Source organism: Dasypus novemcinctus, chromosome 5 (assembly GCF_030445035.2).
Source record: "Dasypus novemcinctus isolate mDasNov1 chromosome 5, mDasNov1.1.hap2, whole genome shotgun sequence".
In the NCBI taxonomy this organism is placed as follows: Eukaryota; Metazoa; Chordata; class Mammalia; order Cingulata; family Dasypodidae; genus Dasypus; species Dasypus novemcinctus.
Window position 1 is genome coordinate 49,049,653 of NC_080677.1, and position 15,079 is coordinate 49,064,731.

The window sequence follows — 15,079 nt, forward strand, 5'->3', positions numbered from 1 at the left end:
TCTGTTAAAAAAAACCAGACAAACCTAAAACCTCCCTCTTCCCTGCAATGCAAAACAAAGGGTAAGAACAGTCTTTTAGTGTAAATCACATTTAATTTTAAAAGAATGAAGACAAATAATAGACATTAAACAAATGAAAAAATAATACAAAGTGTAAAGAAAGGAGGAAGTAAGGTAACGAATGGGGTAGAAGGAGAGGGGAGAGGGAGAGAAATATACCGAAAAATCGAAGTTAAGGTAAGCTCTTGCAATTGTGACAGAAATTAGCTCCAAGATTCTGGTAACCAAAGCAAAACAATAGAAGCCAAATGAATTCTTAACAGATTGTCAAGGGAAAAAAATATTTCTCAGCATCTTAAATCAGGGGTCATTGGACAACATATGCGTGGGGACATTGTTAGCAATTTTATTAAACATTCTTTAGGCACTTCTTAGATATCCTCTAGATAACTCATATTTAATATATAAGTTGCAGCCATTCAAGCTAGTACTCTCTTTATTGTTATCTTTTTTTTAAAGATTCATGGATCACACAAAATGTTACATTAAAAAATATAAGAGATTCCCATATACCCCCACTCCTCACCCCACCCCCACTCCTCCCACATGAACAGCCTCATTCATCAGTGTGGCACATTCATTGCATTTGATAGATACATTTTGGTGTACTGCTACACATCATGGATTATAGTTTACATTGTAGTTTACACTTTCCCCCATCTATTCAGTGGGTTATGGCAAAATATAAAATGTCCTGCATCTGTCCCTGCAATATCATTCAGGACACTCCAAGTCCCAAAAATGCCCCATCCATCTTCTTCCCTCTCCATGCCCTCAGCAATTCCCATGGCCACTGTCTCCACCTCAAGCTAGTATTCTTATAATAAAAATATTCATGACAATACTTTCAAATACATTAATTCTCTGCTACCTTCTATCCTCAGCACTTAATTCCCTACACCATCTGTATTAATCTAAATATTCACTAAAATAGTTAATACTTTAATAGGGTAGTTTTCTCTTACAATGGAAATAATCTTAAAAGGTTTCATATGTACCATAAAATATCAAGTTGGGAAGAATCAGACAACTCATCTATTGCAATAGATTTCAAACCTGGCAGTGCATCACAATTACTTGGAAAGCCTTTTAAAAATCCAGTTCCCAAATAGTCTGATTTTGTAATTCTGGATATAGGCCCAGAAATCGGGTTTTTATATGTTTGTTTGTTTGATAATTTTAACTTTAAGAATGTTTGATTTCATTTCTGATTAAACTTAAAACATTAGGGACTGTTAAACCTTTTAAATTTCCTAGCTCCTATAGTTTGCGTGTAAAATATTTAATTATCTTGCCAAAGAATGTAAATGTGTCAGGGGAACTCTATTAAAATCATCCTTTACAGAATTATTTTGTAAGTGAAACCATGACAAGTGACTGTTTATTCTTAAGTGTATGTAGTGTAAATCTGAATATATTTTACTAAAGTTGACAAAGTCTTATATGTTACTTGTTTCTAATATTTTAAAACTTTGTACATCTTTACATTGTAATACTGTAAAATTGATACCTTCATTAAAGGTAAGTGATTTCCATTCTTTTTAAACTTAATTTAGAGTGATTTCCTTATTGTAATTATCTCTAAAATTCTGCCTCTAGGAAACCACTTTTGTTTCACTACTTACAGCACTAATATTTAGAATACGACCTGAGTTGAAGATCTTAGACTCTTTAACATGAGTCATTTATTATTCATGAATAATAATAGAATAATTTATGAGTTTTGCATTTAAAATTAAGTGAATAACAAAGAAATAAAATATTGAATATATCCTCCTAAGGAAGATTCATTATAAGTATATGAGTCCCATGTGGTAAACAGGGCTATGCAAAATGGCATGAAAATAAACATTAAGGTAGAAGAAAGTAAATTAATTTGACCTGTCATATTTCTCAAGGGGAAAGAATTATACAAAAGAGCAATTATTTTGTAACAGAGCTTGAGGAAAGCTAGCTGACTATGGAACTGTTTTCTCCATTCTCTACATTTTTAAATATAAATAGATTGAATTTTCAATATAAACTTTTTGTAGGAGAATTTACTAAATGATTAGACTAGGTAAGGTCTCTCATTCAAGGACAAAGCATATGTGGCTTGCGGCAATGTAATTTCGTCAACCAGGCTGGTTATTTGGAGATTCTTTTATCAGTGCAGAATGCAGAGGTTTAAAAGCTGCCTCATTTCAGGGGACTTTGGAGTCAGGAAGCAGTCACGGCACCGGGTCATCCTTCAGCTGCCAGCCAATGGAGGCCGGGACTGCCCGGACCCTCTCTACGAAGAGAAGGCCTGCGAGGCCCCTCAAGTGTGCCAAAGCTACAGGTAATACAGTTGAAGAGGTGGTGTCCCAAGCAATGCACTGCACAAATACTTCAAGTCCCTATTCTCTCAGACAATGACAAAAGGAAACAAATGTTGTCCGCAGGCCCTGTGGAGATCGGGTGTTTGTGGCTGTATGTTCCATCTTTTGCCTTTTTAGAAGAGCTCTTGGCAAGTATACAAATACTTGTATAAATTAATTTATGCAAGTGGAGTTTAAAGCTCAGATTTAGGGATAGGAAGAATTTCTGTTCTAGCTCTATAAATTCAAAGTTTTAGTGATATTTCATGTGTTAGTAGCCAAATTTCCAAACTGGATCATTAGCTCCAGTAATTGGGGGTAATTCTTATGTTGTTATAAGAAATTGAAGACCAGTGGTTAATAACAATGAAATGCAGATGTTCTAAGAAACAATTCTCTTATCCTTAGGGAAGAGCCTAAGTGTTTCTCCCCTGGCATCAAAGAGCACCTGTATCTCATAAAGGGTGGCATTCTGGCTCATAAAATTATGTCTTTATTCAGTGACATTAGTAAGATCCCTGTTCTGTTCCTTTTGTGGCCACTACAAACAAAATTACAGTTATTGAAGCTAAATATCATCTCAATGCTATATTAGATAAATTTTCCCTCAAGACCATTAAAAGACAAAAAGTATCTAATTGAAACCTGATATAGTATATACTTGCCATCCTGACAATAAATAAAATATGTGGGATTAGTTGATGGAACTTGTAATAATAAAATAATAATTTAAGATGAAATTGAAGGCAAGTTTCTCTCAATAAATCTGCCCTTAATTATAAAATTACAAATAGTATAATGTTGATTATGCCATAAACATTGACAACTATTAGCCCAAACTTAGTTATTTTTGGCATTATTTTTGGGGAAGTGTATTATAATTCCAGTTCTGTGTTACCCCTAAATTCTAGCCATCAGAGCACCATACAATAACCAGGCTACTGACTTAAATGCAGTTTCATAATTCTGGTGCTTTCTGGTCCCTCCTTTGGTAGTCCTAATCATTAAGAAGGTTATGTTACCTGTAGAGTCCATTCCTATAGAACTTGACAATGATGTACTCTTGTCTTCACTGCTTTAGAAAGTATTTTTTTCTTTAATTTTGCTGTTTGTAATGCCTTGATGGAGATCTAACCTAAATATAGATAGGACAGAGCACTGACAAATATATTCCTATTGGCAATGGTCAGTCACGTTCCCATGTTGCTATATCTCTATGATCTGCCTGGCATTTCTGCTTCTTCTCCATTGGGTTCCTGTTTTCTTCTTGTAGGTGGAAGACTCACAAATGGCGCAGATGCCAGTTAGTCCCTTGGAGTGTGCAGCAGGACAGCCCCGGAGCACAGGAAGGCTGTGGGCCTGGACGACAGGCAAGAGGTGGGTAGTCTTATTCCTCAGTTGATTTGGTTTTCATTTGCCCAACATCACAGGCTTAACTACTAGCTTGATGAGTTTCTCACTTTGACACCATGATTAGCAAACAGAGCAGAGTATATAGAAATCTGCTCCCACCCATCCTACAAAATACCAGAACATGGAAGCTTATACTTCAAAATCATGTCCTTCGTTCTTTGACATTATCTGAAAACTCCTCTGGTTGAATGTTTCTCTAAACCATACTTGGAAGATAATCAAACTAAGTTTTTGAGAGGATTAGGACATAGATGCTACACTGCAGTTTTGTTGTTTGTTTTGTTCTGTATTAGGAGTAATGTAATCTATAACATTTTACTTTTCACTTTAACAATTAGATTCCTTCTCCCTTACCTATATGTATCATGTACTTGCATGCACACAATAAAATGTAATTGGTTAAGTTTCCCAGAAATTCTCATCAGTGACATCCCTAACATTGTCATGGCTATCGTGATTCTGTTCAGTACTCATTTTTAAATGGCAGATTTATTTACTTGAACGGCAATCATTCTGCACTACCGGATAACATGGAATTTTGCACAAGTGGATGGTGGAAAGGTTTCAACCTTGCCATAATTATTTACTAGATATAATTGAGAATAATTAAATTCTAAACTTTGGAAAATGTTGTTTGTACATGTAGCAATTCATTCTTTGGAGAGTATTTTGATTGATTTTACTGATATTGAATTTTGGTACATAGTTCCTACTATATATTTTAATTTTAGCTTAATATGCAGTTGATTATGCACCACTTTAATTTGTAAAAACATGTTTCACTTCCTCATATGAAGCTATGTATTTGATGATGATGCGAAGGTTTGAACATATACAATGGAATTCCAGGTTTATTTTTAATTTGATCTGGAACCCCCTTTTATTTACATTGAAATATTGCTTTTTTAATTTGAGAAGAAGAGGTTCTCTTTTGTAGAGATCCTATATTTTTATGATCTTCATTTAGAAGTGTCCATTTGAAATGTAAAATGAAATACTTAGTGATTTTTATTAGGATTGTATTTTGTATGCTCAGTTTTCATTTTGTATTCCCCAGCATCAACCTCAGATTAAAAAAAATTAGGTGTCACTGTTTACAGTTATAGAGGCTTAGGTAAATAGGATTTAAAGTCCTTCTCCCTATTTCAAACCATCTATTGAGAAATTGAGGGATATGAGATGTCTTCATCATACTTGACTCCTTCAGGCAAGTATACATTTGTGCACATTTTGAGTCCCACAGAGACTTTATAATGAGAAAATGTGAGTTTAAAAGTCAGGAAACCTAAGGTTAGTCTCAGTTCTTTCACGAACACAGCTTGAGTGCTTATCCCTTCCCCTCTCCAGTTTATTTAGATGGGAAAAACAGGGGAATGGATGAAACCAAATGATGTTTTAGGACATCCCAGTTTTCATGTTCTATAATCTATGTACAAATAGTGCTCAGAGATCAGAGTGTGAAATGAAATTGGGCAAAAATGATGGACATATTTTTATAGAATACCGTTGGAGGGAATCTGAGATATGGTAAAAGCAGAACAGTATATAAACAGCTTCAGTTCCAAACTCTGTTACCTACAAGCAGCACAAATGTGGTTGATTTTCTCTCTCTGAGAACATAAAGAGCCTTACAGAGTTGGCCCATGTGAAGTCCTTATTAAAATTCCTTTCCTCTTCCTGTTAGATCATGGGTCCAGTGAATGTTTGCATGTATCATACTAGGCATAAAAACAGTAATATTAACATGAGCCTTTTGTTTTTTGACATATTGCCTGTACAAAAATTCCAGTAACCTTCTCATTTCTAAATCTGAAACCTCTGTTTATTCTTCATCCTGGGTGACGGCTTCATAGTATCTTAAACCTTTACCACTCCCTCTGTGAAAAAGGTCTTTTGGCTTCATCAGTGCTAGTTTTTCCTGCCTTTCTAATTTTTCAATTATTGGTGTCCTGTTACTGGTGCCACCACCTCTTCCTTTGCTTAAATAATACTTTCTAATCTTGTTGTAATTATCAGACTGCCTACTCTATCTTGGCAATCTTATCCACTTCCGGAATATCTAGGAACAGAAGGTTGCCTAGCAAGTGATTCCTTCATATATATACTTAACGCCTATATGAAGACAACCCTTTTCTTTGTTGCCTTGGTAGATTAATTATTTTTTTCTTAGAGCTCATATTTCTAGAGAAGCAAGAAATAGGGAGCATTCAGAGTACAGATAGTAGCAAGAAGGCAGAACTTTCTTCCTTAAATGTCCTATGTCACAGTTTCCAAAGCTCTGCATGATTGACCTGTCAAATTCTCGTTATTTCCATCTATGTCCTTATCTGGCCTTAGAATAAAAAATGCCAAACTGCTGTTTTTAATGATTAAAATAATTGTGTATGAAGGATTAGCATCAAGGAAAAAAAGCTATAGAGAAGCTACTGCCCATCCTCCCTAGTAACGCAACTTTCTAATTCCAATAACTCATTCAGCTGTGATTGCATTCAGAAGACTGTGTGGAAAGAATCATGAGTGTCAGGAAATGAAGAAGATGTTCAAGCCAGGAAGCTGACATTTGGTTGGGGAAATGAGATCACTGTGACATCACCCAACAAGCCAGTGTTAAACACTGAAACCAATCAATTGTGAAAGCAATTATTTGAAGCTAAAGAGTTTAGGGAAAACTTAGAGAATGAAATGGATCTTTACATATTAGAAGTAAAAGGGAGGAAAGAATACAAAATAAGATCAAGTCTAGAATCTAGAAGCTAAGGATTTTATTTTGTGGACTCTTTAAGCATTCATTTTAACCTAAAGAACTTAGCTTACATATTAGTCACTTTAAGTTACAATTTTCTTATTTGCAACAGAAATAACACTGTATGAATTAAAATGACATCACTAACTTTACCATTCTATGATTCTAAAGTCAGAAATGTTCATTGCATGGCTTTTATCAAACTGTTGGGTCTTGACCAGGAGTCAGAAAACTATAGCCTGCAGCCTGTTTTTTTAAAGTTTATTAGAACATAACAATGACCACTCATTTATGGGTGCTTTCACCATACAAAGCAAAGGTGAATAGCTGTAACAGAGAGCATATGGCCCACAAAACCAAAAATATTTATTACCTAGTCCTTTACAGAAAAGCTGAGTATCCCCTGGTCTAAAACTATGTCATAAATGTTATGGTCACAGCTTCTAATATTACTAAGTGATCACGACACAGTATGGTCAGAAAATCCCTGGAAATTATCTGCTCATTTGGAAAGAAGTTTCTAAATTCAGTTCATCAATAAAGGAGCTATAGCTATTTTGGAGTTATAAGAGTTGTGAACTTTAAAATCAGAAGTAAAATATCTTCTTTTAGGATGGAAATTGCAGCATTATTTGGGAAGTTTGGGAATAAAATTTTACTTCTAAGAATTTTAGAAGTAAAAATAAAAAATAGTTAAAGATGTTAACCAGATAATCCATGTGATATGGAAGATGAGAGAAAAATGTTCCAGATCCACATAATTCTGTCTAGGAGATGATAAATCATACCCCAGAATTGGATATTAGGTGTTACCTTACTAAAGTATACATAGAAAGGAAAGACCATGTGTCTCATGTAATATGCACGACTAAGCACAGCATTTATAAATCCACTTGTTATCCGGTTTTTCTCAAATGACTTTTGATATTAGTAGAAAAATATAACATTGAATTCTCTTTTGATCTAGGCATGCTAAGTCTTCTGCTCTCCTGTCACCTGCCTCTACATCTAGTTGTTAGCCATAAAATGGCCATATAAGCAGACGTTCCTTTTTACTATTAATACTGTAATAGCATAATTGTTCCAATTGAGGGAACTAACTGAGGTGACATACGTTTCATAGGATTTGGGAGGCAATGATGTTCCCAGAGTCTCTTTAACAAGTAACTAACTGTAACTATTTATAGTATCAACACTGATACTCACTGTTGAAACAAATTGGTGAGAATCATCCTTACCCAGAAATGGGTAAAAAATAATACAATAGTAAGAGATACAGGAAGATTCCACTCCAATCAAGTAAAGACTTTCTTGACCAATTCTACATTGCATATATTTCAAAACTATATGAAAATGCTTTCTCATCTACTACTTTAGAACACAAAGTGCTTGGAAAAATGAATTTGTCTTGAAAATTTGAAAAGCATGCATGAATTTATGTGTTTATTTATGACCTAATTCCATTAAACTTAAAAGGAAAAATGAAATTAGCAAAATTTTGTATCAATTCTTCGCAGAATCACCAATAATTTTTGCCCAGTCTTCTCTAAATTGGATTAGCTACCCTGCTATAAAAAGCATATGTTCTTTGTTTCATGTGTTTCTGTAGAAACAGAAATATTTGGTAAAATAAATGCTTAAAATTTTATTTTAATAATGAAGGATCAGTGTCTTTATATATATAATTCCTATCCCAGTGCACAAATACGTACATTTGTTAATATTAATGTCTCTTAGAATGCTTTGAGAACAGGATAGCAACTGCCCAAAAGGCTAATCCAAACTTCTGCACATCACTTAGTACAATTCATTCATTCATGAAACAAATATGTTTTATGTTTTTTGTTGCCTACATAGAATTGGGTTCAGCCTGGAGAGAGAACAAAAAATTATAATAAATAGTTCAGATTTATTACTTGTGGTAGGAAATACACTGTAAGCATACATGATTCAGGTTCCAAGGAATATCAGTTACCACATTAGTAGTGCATATGCACAATTGCGGCGGCTTGCTCGGTCGGTAGAGGTGGGGTCTGGCTGCGGACGAGGGGTCGGTCCAGCTCTGGACGAGGGGTCGGTCCCGCTTGGGACGAGGGGTCGGTCCCACCTGGGACGAGGGGTCGGTCCGTCCGGCAGCAGACGAGGGATCGGTCTCACAAGGGTTGCGCGGTTCGGCTGACGGGGTCGCCCGGCGAAGCCGGCGACGAAGGGGTCGCCCGGAGAAGCAGGCGACGAACTGGGGACAAGGGAGGCCAGGCCCTTGTCGGGGGCTCTCAGGACTGGAGGGCGCACGGCAGAAGAACTACCGCGGAGACAAGGTAAACACGCAAGTCCACTTTACTGAGGGAGAGGCAACAGTTTTATAGGGGCTGGGGAAGGCTGATTGGTCGAAGCCACGCCCTGTTCTGATTGGTTGCCGGCGAAAGGTCAGTGGGCGGTACTGGGCGGGGGAGGGGTGGTGGTTAGGGATTGGCTGTCGCTGTTGCTGGGGGAAGGGGCAGGGTTTCGGGATTGGTGGCTGCTGTTGCTGGGGTGGAGGGCAGACTTGAGTTTCCCGCCCACGCCTGGCTGTTGCTGCTGTCGGGGGAAGGGAAAAGGGCGGGCTGGATTTTTCCGCCCACACCTGGCTGTTGCTGCTGTCGGGGGAGGGGAAAAGGGCAGACTGGAATTTTCTGCCCTGCGCCTGCGCAGGGAGAAGGAAGAAGAAGGGTGCCGCCCCACAAGGCATCGGGTGGCGCCATCTGGGAGGAGGGGCGGCCGCGGAAGCATGGCTGCCGAGAAGGGGAGACCCGAGGGCACTCTGCGCCCATGCCGAGCTTCCTTCAGGGGTGGCGGTGGGCCCGACCAACCACCCTATTATGGGGGCAGCGGAATTAGGCCTACTGCGGCCGCTCCCCTGCCAGGCCAGCAAACCACACTTCAGCCGGAGGGGTGACGGCACACAATAACCACTAAAGAATTTGGATTAAAAAACAAAAAGAGGTAATCACTGATGGGCAGAGTGGAAGATGCAGTGGCACTTAAATATAGGATGATTCAAGCAAAATGACAGAAGTAATGTCTATGTTTAGGGTGCATTGCATTGAACAGTTTGCTCTGGATTTCTGTGAATGAGTTGGGGCAAAGGGCTGCACTCCAGAGGACCTTGAAGACCAGGAGAACAGATTTTTACAATAGGAAATTATAAGCCCTGAAGGATTTTAACAATACTTTGGGTATTGAGAATGGTATGTTCCAGGAAGTGTCATCTAATTGTGTAGGATTAAAAAGAAAGAAAGATTTTGAAGATGGAATTGATAGGATTTGGCTGTTTTAAAATTTGAATCATTCTTCAATCTCGTAGAAATTTTAGAGGGCCTCTGACTAAGTATCTTTTCTCTATAGCTTTGTTAATGAAAGAGAAATGAAAATACATGAAATTATGTCCAGTTCTGCTTAATTTTAAGGTGAATCAACAGGTTATATTTGAGTTATACATTCAAGTCACATATATGTAAAACATTTAATAGAACTGAAACCGCTATTGTTTTACTTGTTCACATTTTGACATTTGGATGTTATTTAGAGGGCTAAATCATCCATTGGTTAGTGTCTATACTGTTGAAATCTAGCCATAATGGTTGTAGATAGAGTTGCATTTTCACGAGAAATAAAATACATGGCTCATACTAATCACAATTTTGGGTCATTTACTTATATTTTTCCTCTAATACTGTCCTAAGGGGCAATGTTAATCAATGCTACTTAAAATGTATATACATTATTCCAGAGTTTATGACTTTATGGCACACTTCTACCAAGAATATAATGCAAAAGTAGCAGAGATTAGATGTAGCAATTTCATAAAAATTGCTTCAAGTTTGCTCTCAATCTCCATGTTGACCTTCATGCCATCTGCCAAGCCTGCATTCCATGGACTTGATGGAAAAAATAGGGATAATAGTCCCTGTTCAACCCTGGCCATCCTAAACGCCATCCTCTGCATCCTTGCCTCACGAAGTCATTGTAACGTAGACCTATTCCTAAACTCCAACTTCAGTCTCTCTATAGAGAAGCCACCATGATTTTGGATGTATTCTCAAATCTATACCACATAAAACAGTAAACCTGCATAATATCCCTAACATCGCAGGGACCCTTCTGGCCCTGGCAGTCTTCTGTTATTTTATTTTATTTTATTTTTTTGTATGTTTAAATCTATACTGATGCCCTTTGCATAACCCTTTTGCTTAAAAACTATTGTAAAAGATTACATTTTAGAGACATTGAGATTAGACCCAGAATATCTAGGCCAATTTATCATCCTAGTGGCTAATTTTAATCTACTAGTTTTCAGTGATAGTCATGCTATAGGAAGAAAAAGAATGGAAGTGAAAAAAAAATTGGTGGAAAAGAGAAAGGGAGCTTCCTTTAAATAAATTTTAAATAGAAACAATTCTTAAAATCTCTTTACTAATGTATTTATTAGCTTATTTTTGTACCTTTCATTTATATAGAGCATTATTTATAAATTCTGGAATTATTTCTATTTTTAAATGTTCCCCTCTAATTTCCTATCAATATCAGTACCCTAGTTGGTTTGGGGATTTTGGTTTTTATTTTATGTTTCAATGTCCTATCATAAAATGCTTGTTAGCATATGCCATTTTAAAAATAGTAGCTCATAAAATAAGCTTCATCCCATCCTGTGTCAGCAGTGGTTCCTGGAATGCTCCTTCCACTGTGATGTAGCTAACCTTCCCCAGATCCCAAACAGGGATCCAGCAGACCTTCGCCTGAGCTAGTCCCTGGGAACTGATTATTATTTCCTCATTGTGATACTAGGACTTTCACATATATTATGAGCATCAATGCAACAGGGGATCATGGGTTACAAGGATCGATAAAAAAGTGTTTCTTTCCATTCTGCCAAGGTTATATTAGCAAACTGAAACTAGAAAGTGTAATTTGGCAACCTTGTCAGTGAAAATCTCTTCCACACAGAGAAAGGCTAGGATCATTATATTCACCAAGTAAACCACTGGAGTCCTCTTGCATTATTTATAGGTTTGTCCTTACTTCCAAGCATAATTAAGTCTCTTCATAACTAACTGCAATTCATAATAAGCTTTTCCCCCATATCCCCATGACTCATTCTCATAATTGGCTTTTTCCATAAAACTACAGGAAAAATCATTCAACCAGCTGAACGTATTTTTGTCTATAGTGCTACTCGGATACTCTATTTCAGTAGGATAAGCCATCTTAATATTTCTCAATTTAATAAATAAGGTGTGAGAGCCCCTTGAACTCTTTATTACATATAATCCAGCTGCTTGCACTACACTATGGAATTGGTCTTATCCTGTGTTTCCTGAAATGAACTTCCATGTGCACATTTTATATCTAGTTATTAATTTCCCTTTGATGAGTCACACGAGATAGCAACATGACCTGACATGATGAAGGGTAATGCACAGAACAACAGAACTCCCTTTTTTCTAAAAGGTTTATTTATTTATTTATTTCTCCCCTCCACCATCCCATTGTCTATGCTCTGTGTCTGTTCTCTGTGTGTTCTCTGTGTCTGCTTGTATTCTCATTAGGTGGCTCCAGGAACCGTCCTGGGACCTTCTGGAGTAGGAGAGAGGCTATCATTCTCAGCTCCCTGTTCTGCTATGTCTTCTTATCGTCTCTCCTCTGTGTCTCTTGTTGCACCATCTTGCTGCACCAGCTCTCTGCATTGGCGAGCACACCCGCACGGGGCGGCACTCCTGCGTGGGCCATCACTCCGTGCAGGTCAGCTTGCCTTCACCAGGAGGCCCTGGGCTTGAACCCTGGACCTCCTATATGGTAAATGGGGGGAGCCCAACTGCTTGAGCCACATCAATTTCCCCAGAACTCACCTTTTTATGTAACCTGAATGACAAAAGAGTTTCATTCCTCTTCAAGAAAATGAAGATGAGAAACTACATTCTGAATTTTATCAGATTTTCTTCAGAGCTGCCTCTGTCATCCTCAATTTACATGCTCATGTATGCACAACACAAACAGTCATGCCCTTTAGTTCCAACCAGTGGTATATATTCCCCTTCAATCCATGGACCTTTAATACTCATCTCTTTAAAGGACAGCTCAAAACTCAAATTATGTAAAAAACAGTATGAGTTGACTCTACTTAATAATCTGCTTTTATTTAAATTTATGGGAAGTTACAATGATACACAAAAGTAGAGAGACTACTACAATGAATTCTAGTATTGTACTCATCACTCATCAGCTTCAACAGTTTTTGACATTTTGCCATTCTTGGTCATCTGCCACTCCCCACACACTTTTAAAAAGATTTTTGCTGGACTATTTTTTAAAGCACCTCCCAGACATGATATATATGGCCTTTCAACCCTTGTCCTTTTTTAATATAATAAGTAAAATTAGCAGTAATTCTTCTATATGACCTCATAACCAAACCATGTTTAATTTTCCTGCATTGTCTCAAAACTGTTCATAGTCTGTTTATTCAAATCAGGTCCCAAAGTATCCACACATTACATTTGGCTAGTTTATTTCTTAGGTCTCCTTTAAGCAAGCAACAGTTCTAGCTCCTATTTTTCAGGTTTATTTGTTGAAGAAACTGGAGTTCTTATTTATCTTTACAACATTTCTTCAGTATTAACGGGCTGAAGCTAACTTTTTTCATGTATAAAGCACATGTCAGGCACATGGCAGTCTCCCAGGCTTTCCGCCTTCTGAGACCCACCTGTCCCATGACACTAAAATAAAAATTGCTGTGCCCCATTTAAATAAAGTTCAAAATACAATAAAATAAAAAGTTAATAAATTGAACTGTGATGGTTAGGCTATTGTGTCAACTCAGCCAGGTAATTGTGCCAGTTGGTAAAGCAAGCATTAGACTAACTGTAATATAGGGGCATTTATGGACTTTAGTAACCATTGACTTTACTGCAGTGGTAAATCATAGATAGCTGCTTATAATTACATTAATCAGGGAGATTGCCATCAGCAATGGGTGGCACTTAACCCAATCAGTTGAATCCCTTATTTTAAGTGCTTCCAGCACTGACAGAGAATTCCCCAGCTCATCTTTGGACAGCTGACATCTCCCAGAACTTGTCAAGAATCTTCACTGGACTTTCATTGGAGTTCCTGGTTGCAGCCTGCCTTCGGAACCTGGACTTGTGCATCCCCATGGCTGTGTGAGAGACTCTGATAAATCTCTTTCTATTGACAGATATCCCTTGATTCTGTTTCCCTAGAGAACTCTGACTAATACAAGAACCAATGTAGAGTTAAATATGGAATTCTACTTTTAACTAAATTATTTTATTTGCTGATCTCACTAAGAAACTTATTTAATGCCTTTGATGGCGAATTATCCATAAGGCAGGTAGTTTTAAGATCACCTTGTTATCAAGACCTCAGCTCATGAGGAACTGATGTGGTTTGAGTGGTTGAGTGCCTGCCTCCACATAGGAGGTCCCAGGTTTGGTTCCTGGTGCCCTCTAAAAAAACAAACAAACAACAAGAAAACAAATGAAAATGCAAAAAAAAAAAAAAAAAAAAAAGACCTCAGCTCAAAGGAGAACTTGTAAAATTAATATATGCAAGATATACTCGTGTAAATTTATATGCAATTGTCTATATATATGTAGATTTCGGATGAGCTAGGATGGAATGCTTACTGTGATGTCTTTTCTACAGGTAAAACCATGCTTTGTTCAGTTCTTAGAAATTATTATTAAGAAAATTTTAAAGTTGAAAGACCAGATGGTTTCCTTTCCATTTATATTTTTCTTACCCTAATAACAGGAAGTTCAGTTCACATTGCAATCCTGAGTTTGTATTGTTGTGTTTCCTCTAAATCAGAGTACAAACAAGTTGACATGTGTGATAAATTTTCGATATATTGTAAAAGGCACTTTGCTCATGGTTTGGAAAACATTGTATGAGTAATTCACTCCAAAATGCATTCTCTCAAATCTAAGATAAGGGCAGTGGAGTGTTGAGTGGGTTTCCGTGAACAGATATGGGAATTTTACACATTTTTTAATTCCCAACTAGTTGAAGTACTTAAGATTTTGTGTACTGCAGGGATATGGGAAAATTGGTTTCAGATTTATGTGAACAGTAGAGATCTATACAAAATTATTTTGTCTCTGGAATTGTGTTGGTAGAAGTTTTTTCTGATTTTGCTTTTATTGACGTCACTTAATGTGATGGTAGCTTGAACTATTCTGAAATAAAATTTGTAATATTGGAGAATCATCTAAGGCAATTTCATTTAGTTTCTCAAAAGATTTATTTTCAATTCTCTGTTCCAGAGAGCTAAATTAGGTGAGTAGGTAAAAGTAGTCTTATTTCAGAGAACTCAGATTTAGCTTTTTAAAGTTTTCTCTTAGTTGTAAACAATGCCACCCTCTTCATAGCTTGGGGTTCTAATATGGTCAGGTATCTTTTTTTCCAAATTTATCCTTCCTGAGACTTCTATGTGTCCTCATTAGTAGAAAATTTACTATCTTCCTCC

At 36.9% G+C, this 15,079-nt stretch overlaps 1 protein-coding gene across 1 annotated transcript in view; it reads left to right on the forward strand.

The window, feature by feature from the left end:
- THSD7A (thrombospondin type 1 domain containing 7A) overlaps positions 1-15,079 on the forward strand; it is a 461,297-nt gene that overhangs the window by 380,876 nt on the left and 65,342 nt on the right. The window contains exons 10-11 of the mRNA XM_004459100.5: positions 2,248-2,380; positions 3,673-3,776. Of these exons, the coding sequence (XP_004459157.2) occupies positions 2,248-2,380; positions 3,673-3,776 (237 nt within the window). The remainder of the gene's footprint in view (positions 1-2,247; positions 2,381-3,672; positions 3,777-15,079) is intronic.